Source organism: Nicotiana tomentosiformis, chromosome 12 (assembly GCF_000390325.3).
Source record: "Nicotiana tomentosiformis chromosome 12, ASM39032v3, whole genome shotgun sequence".
Lineage (NCBI taxonomy): Eukaryota > Viridiplantae > Streptophyta > Magnoliopsida > Solanales > Solanaceae > Nicotiana > Nicotiana tomentosiformis.
Genome location: NC_090823.1, coordinates 105,609,364 through 105,616,424, shown reverse-complemented (window position 1 = coordinate 105,616,424; position 7,061 = coordinate 105,609,364). Strand labels below are relative to the sequence as shown.

The window sequence follows — 7,061 nt, the reverse complement described above, 5'->3', positions numbered from 1 at the left end:
AAATCCGCGGCCTACTCCGCGGCCGCGGATATCGATCTCCAGCAAAGTTTTGTCTTTTTCGCACTTTTACCTATCTCTGGGTTAATTTCGTCCCCTGAATCCTTCTGATGTGCATAATTTTATCCCTGCACATTAGTAGATCGGTCAATGCCATTCAAAATTAATTACAAAAAACAAGAGTAAAGAAAAATAATGGGCTGCCTCTGAAAAAGCGCCTGAGTTAACGTCGCGACACGACGATTTATAACAAATCATAGGTTGCCTCCTAGGAAGCGCTTGATTTAACGTCGCGGCACGACGCGGGCTTTCACTATTACTCTTCGCTCGCGTATTGGGGCTCTTCCAAAGATATCACCACTCTATCCCCCTTTTCTTCGACCATTCCAAGGTAATGTTTCAACCTTTGCCCATTCACTGTGAACTTATTTGTCCCATCTTCGGATTCAATTTCTACTGCTCCACTTGAGAACACTTGCACCACTCTGAAGGGTCCTGGCCATCGGGACTTCAACTTACCAGGAAACAATCTCAATCTCGAGTTGTATAACAACACTAGATCTCCGGGTTTGAAGTTCCGATCTAGAATGTACTTATCACGCATCATTTTCATCCTTTCTTTGTACAATCTTGCATTCTTAAATGCATGGAACCTGAATTCCTCGAGTTCATGTAACTCAGTGACTCTGCTGGTGCCTGCGGTCTCCATATCCAAATTCGACTGCCGCAGTGCCCAAAGGGCTTTATGTTCGAGCTCTACCGGAAGATGGCATGCTTTTCCAAATACCAACTTGTATGGTGACATACTAATTGGATTTTTATATGCTGTGCGGTACGCCCATAATGCATCATCCAGCTTCTTTGCCCAATCAGTCCTTGTCGCATTCACTGTCTTAGTCAGGACACTTTTGATTTCCCTGTTAGACACTTCAACTTTCCCGCTCGTCTGTGGGTGGTAAGGTGTGGCTTCCTTATGGCGAACTCCATACTTTTCCAATGGTCGTGCGAACGCTCTATTGCAAAAATGGGTTCCACCATCACTGATTATAGCTCTCGGGGTGCCAAAACGTGTGAAGATGTTTTTCTTTAGGAAGCCTGTCACCCCTTTTGCATCATTGGTTGGGAGAGCCACTGCTTCGACCCATTTAGAGACATAGTCAACTGCTACCAATATGTATTTGTTACCATAAGAGCTGACGAAAGGCCCCATAAAGTCAATCCCCCACATGTCAAAAACCTCCACCTCTTGAATTGTGGTCATCGGCATATCGTGATGTCAAGATATGTTGCCTTTCCTTTGGTACTCATCGCAACTTTTTACCTAAGCATGGGCATCCTTGAACAGAGTTGGCCAATACAACCCTAATTCCAACACTTTTTCTGCTGTCCGAATTCCTCCAAAGTGTCCACCATATGGTGGAACATGGTAAGCCTGCAAAATAGAAGGTTGATATTTCTCGGGGATACACCTCCGGATCATGTTATCTACACATATTCTAAAAAGTAGAGGTTCATCCCAATAATAAGATCGACAATCGCGAAAGAACTTTTTCTTTTGAATTGAAGAGAGTTCATAAGGTACAATACCGCTTGCTAAATAGTTAGTAATATCAGCATACCATGGAGTCTCCTTCATTGTCACAACGAGTAACTGTTTATTCGGGAATGTCTCTATTATATCTTCAACCTCTATCTTCTTTTCAGCTCCTTCCAACATTGAGAGGTGGTCTGCCACTTGATTGTCCGTCCCTTTTCTGTCACGGATTTCTAGATCGAATTCTTGTAGCAAAAGAACCCAACGGATTAAGCATGGCTTTGACTCCTTCTTTGTTTTCAAGTACCTAATTGCTGCATGGTCAGTATAAACAATAACTTTTGAACCAATTAAGTACGACCTGAATTTATCGAAGGCAAACACTACAACTAACATTTCTTTTTCCGTAACGGTGTAATTGAGTTGTGCACCGCTGAGCGTCCTACTTGCATAGTAAATTGGGTGCATCATCTTGTCTTTTCTCTGCCCCAAGACTGCTCCTATAGCATAATCACTGGCGTCGCACATCAGCTCAAACGGTTGCTCCCAGTTGGGTGCAAAAATGACGGGTGCAGTTACCAGTCTCTTCTTCAGCTCCTCAAATGCCAACCTGCAATCATTAGAAAACACAAAGGGCTGATCCTTTTCAAGAAGTTTAGATAAAGGGTTAGCAATCCTGGAAAAATCTTTTATGAATCACCTGTAGAACCCGGCGTGCCCAAGGAAACTTCTCACTGCCTTGACCTAAGTGGGTAGTGGCAATTTCTCAATCACATCAACCTTAGCATGGTCGACCTCAATTCCCTTACTGGACACTCGATGCCCCAAAACTATTCCTTCTTGTACCATAAAATGGCACTTTTCCCAATTCAGCACGAAATTTGTCTCCACACATCTTTTGAGAACTCTTCTTAAATTGTGAAGACAATCTTCGAATGAATCCCCCACCATGGAGAAATCATCCATTAACACCTCCATAATGTCTTCTACCATATTAGTGAAAATGGCTAACATGCATCGCTGGAATGTAGCTGGCGCATTGCAAAGTCCAAAAGGCATTCTCCGAAAGAAAAAGATGCCATACGGACAAGTGAAGGATGTTTTCTCTCTGTCTTTAAGGGCTATTGAGATCTGGTTGTACCCCGAATATCCATCCAAGAAACAGAAGTGAGACCGCCCAGCTAACCTGTCTAACATTTGGTCAATGAAAGGCAAGGGGAAATGGTTCTTTCGGGTGGCTGTGTTCAATTTCCGATAGTCCATGCAAATCCTCTACTCCGTGACTGTACGAGTCGAGATCAACTCGTTATTCTCATTTTGTACGACCGTCATTCCTCCATTTTTCGGCACACACTGAACATGGCTGACCTAGTTGCTGTCAGAGATGGGGAAGATGATACCCGCATCCAGCCACTTGGTCACTTCCTTCTTCACCACCTCTTTCATATTCGGGTTCAGCCATCGTTGATGCTCTCTGGAAGGTTTGTGCCCCTCTTCCAAGAGAATCTTGTGCATACAAAAGGCTAGGCTGATACCCTTTATGTCTGCCATGGTTCAACCAATGGCAGTCTTACATTCTTGTAACACATGCAAGAGTTGCTCTGTCTGCACAACTAGAAAACTCGATGATATAATAACAGGCAAAGTAGAATTAGGCCCTAAGAAAACGTACATGAGGTGAGTTAGAAGCAGTTTCTGGTCCAACTGTGGTGGCTCCTCTATTAATGGTTTTGTAGGTGGTGTTTCTCTTTCTTCTAAGCGTAGGGACTCGAACTGAGGTTCCCTTTTCCATATCCCTTGACCCTCGAGAGCCATGACCCACTCTGCCAACCCTTCACCATCCATCTCTTCCAAATTCATCAAACATGCTTCTAGTGGATCCCTGATATTAAGGGTCTCATCATCCTCTTGCAGTATCATATCCACGGCCTCTACTAGCGAGCAATTTGCAAATTCGCTGGGTCTCCTCATGAATTGTTGAACGTTTAATATTATTTCTTCATTGTTCAAACCCATTTTCAACTCTCCAGTCTCACAATCAATCAATGCTCTTCCAGTGGCTAAGAACGGCCTTCCCAGAATGATGGGTATCTCTTCATCCACTTGTCAGTCAAGAATAACGAAGTCTGCAAGGAATACAAACTTCCCCACTTGAACAAGCACATCATCAAGAATTCTTGTCGGTCTTTTGACTATGCGATCAGCCAGTTACAACAACATTGAGGTCGGTCTAGCTCTGCCAATGAACAATTTTGTATAGATTGCCAAGGGCATCAAGATTATACTGGCTCCCAAGTCACACAATGCTTTAGCAAAAGCATAACTCCCAATAGTGCATGGGATAGTAAAACTACCTGGATCAGACACTTTTTGAGCCATATGTCTTGTCACTATCGCGCTGCAGGTCTGCGTCACAGTTACAATGGATAGGTCCTAAAAGTCAAATTTTTGCGACATCAGATCCTTCATCATTTTTGCATACCCTGGCATTTTCCTCAAAGCATCCATCAGTGGAATATTCAATTGAATTTGTCGAGGCATTTCCTTGAATTTTCTGTATTGATCATATTTCTTTTCCTTTGCCAATCTCTGAGGGAATGGTGCAGGAATCAACCTCTGCCCACTACTTGGTGTCTTTTCTTTGTTGGAAGCTTTTTCTACCACCTGTTATGAGAGTTGTTCACCTTCCTTCTCCTTACCTTTGTCAACCTGTGCTTGTTCAATTATAATGTCGATGAGCTCTGCTGACTCATCTGCCTCTAATGTAACTGGAGTAGTTGGCGTAGTCTCTCTCCTAGATTGAGCAACTTCTTGCTCTCTGTCTAAATCTCTTCCATTCCTGAGACTCACTACCATTAGCTAATTTGGGTTATGTTCCTTTGGGTTAATATTTGTATCTGTAGGCAATGTTCCTTGTGGGAGATTGTTCAAGGCCATAGACAGTTGTCCTAATTGAGTTTCAATGCCTTTGATTGTCGAATCATGTGCTGCTAACTTTTCTTGCATCTTACCATTTGTCCCAATGAGTTATTGCAGCATACCCCTAATTTCTATCATGTTGTTGTCCTACTGTTGATGAGGTGGTTGGTGGGACAACTGTTGCTGGTGCTGTTGTTTATAGCCCTGTTGCCTTTGATAAGGCACGACTTGGCCTTGTGGTCGTGTGCTTCCTGGATTGGGGTTGTGTTATGGCTGGTTTGGTGCTGGTCCCCATTGCTTCCCACCTTGCCTCTGACCTCCAAAATTGTTGACATAATTCATGTCCTCTCTGAAGCCCTGTTGTCATTCTCTCCACTCCACGAGCACACATATGACTGGTTTATGCAAGGAGTGCACAAGCTTCCATTTGTTGTATCAACAATGTGCACTTGTTTTGTACCCATCTCATCAATTTTCTTTGTCAGTAAGCTCATCTGGGTCATGAGAGTGGCTATGTTCTCTGCATTGGAATTGTTTGTGTCAAGAGCAACAAAATGCACTATTGGTGTAAGTGTCGTACCTCTAGTCATCCAGCCTGAATTTTAAGCCATCTTGTCGAGAAGAATCTTGCACTCTGTGAACGTTTTGCTAAAAAATGCACCCCCAACTGAAGCATCTACATTGGCTTTCAAACTGTCTGCAAAACCCATGTAGAATCTATGTCCCAGCATCTGATCTAGAATGACATGGTGTGGACACTTCACTAGTATACCCTTAAACCTCTCCCAGGTTTCTTGCAAGGTCTCAGTCGATTTCTGCCTGAACTGCAATATCTCATCAATTTGCCTTGCAGTTTTGTTGGGAGGATAAAACTTGTTTAAGAACTGCTTGACTAATTCTTCCCAAGTAGCAATGGAGTTTATTGGGAGCGAATTCAGTCAAGTTTGAGCCTCTCTAGTCACTGAGAATAGGAACAGTAATAGCTTAATTGCTTCGGGAGTCACATTCGGCTGTCTTTGAGTCACACAAATTGATAGGAAGTTCTTCACATGTTGTTGTGGGTATTCGATGTATGACCCGGAGAACAGTCCCTTATTCTGCAATAGGTGCAGTATGTTATTGGTAATCTGGAATGTCTCCGCTTGTATCTGAGGAACAACAATGGCGGTGGCCAGGTTATTAGCAGTTGGTTGTGCCCAATCATAAAGAGCAGCTTCTGGCACAAGAGGTGCCACCACTCCATTGTTTGGGTCAACACGATCATTCCGATTGTTTACGTTGACGTCGTCCACGTTGTCCATTTCACTTTCGAGTTGGTCTTTTTGTTTTAACTGTTTGTTCTTCTTGTCGGCCCGATTCAATGCCCTAAATGCTTTCTCGGGGTTTAAGAGTCCTTCAAAAAGTTCACCAATCCTCAAAGAGCTTCTAGGCATACACCTGAGTCACAGAAGAGTTCAAACGTGAGAATTTCAATGGAAAACTTTTAACACCATAGGAAATTGATCTAAACTAAGAATCCTAGCAATTCTTCTAAGTTGTAATAAATAACATCGTTAGCTCTTGGCAATGACGCCAAAATTTGATCACGCCCAACTATGCCTTGTAAAAAGGACTAAGCGGTCGCTGCAAATATAATCCGGTTCAAGTCCGGAGTCGAATCCCACAGGGAACTAACCTATTTACTACAACTTTTAACAATGCTAATGATAAGCTCATACAATATCTGGATGCAAGATTTTTAATAGAGTATAAGTGAAATTTATTTATCTAATGAAAAATGACAACAAAATTAGCAATAATCAAGAATAAGGTTGAATTCAAAGGTAAAAGGATCTAGGGCTATTGATTTTCCCAATTTCCGGACTAATTCCTGACACGTTAGCTATAATCTTGCAATAATACTCTATGCGGATTATGAGTTCCAGGCTACCGTAATTATCTCTCGATCAATTACGATAATTTACTAGAAGCATTCTCTCCAACTACTCTAGTTAACAATTTATGCAACTCAAAATTATCCCACCAAAACTTTGTTATGTCTAACCCCGCTTTTAAATTCAAGTAATTAATCTCTTAACTTACTCGAAAGTGGTGGTGTTCAACAACAATCTAATCAAGTGTTCTTTTCAAGCAACACAAGGTAACTATACACAATTAATCAAGGGCCCTTTCAATTAATCACAACACAACACATAGTTGAGCAATCATAGAATAAGAACGGCTCAATTATATCTAAACATAGTCAAAACTTCATCCAACAATTGGTTCTGTTAACCCTAGATGATGGGTTTAGCTACTCATACTAATGGATAAAAATTCACAATAACAATTCATAATCAACAATTGAAGTAAGAAGAAGAAGATGAAAACTCTTAGGAAATTCTCCGTCTTCTCTCTCTTGTTCTTGCCTTCAAAAACTCCTAAAAACAACCCTCTTTTCTCTTCTGGGCGAATTAGGCTTCATATAGGTTTAGGTTAGTCGCCTTAAAAATTACATAATTGCCCCTGAGATGTTGGCCTCCGTCCGCCCGTTCACGGCGGCGGATTTCAGCCAGTGTTCTGCCTCCAGTGCGCGGTCCAATTCGCGGTCAACTTCGCGGCATCGCACCTG

The 7,061-nt window shown here is 42.2% G+C and overlaps 1 protein-coding gene across 1 annotated transcript; it reads right to left on the bottom strand.

The window, feature by feature from the left end:
* Positions 1 to 313: 313 nt before the first annotated feature.
* Positions 314 to 1,264, bottom strand: LOC138903169 (uncharacterized). The gene has a single exon (XM_070191094.1). The coding sequence runs from the start codon at positions 1,262 to 1,264 to the stop codon at positions 314 to 316; it is 951 nt and encodes a 316-aa protein (XP_070047195.1).
* Between the last annotated feature and the right edge of the window lie 5,797 nt (positions 1,265 to 7,061).

Coding starts and splice junctions, on each gene's coding strand:
- LOC138903169 (XM_070191094.1), bottom strand. CDS start 1,264: ATGCCGATGACCACAATTCAAGAGGTGGAGGTTTTTGACATGTGGGGG.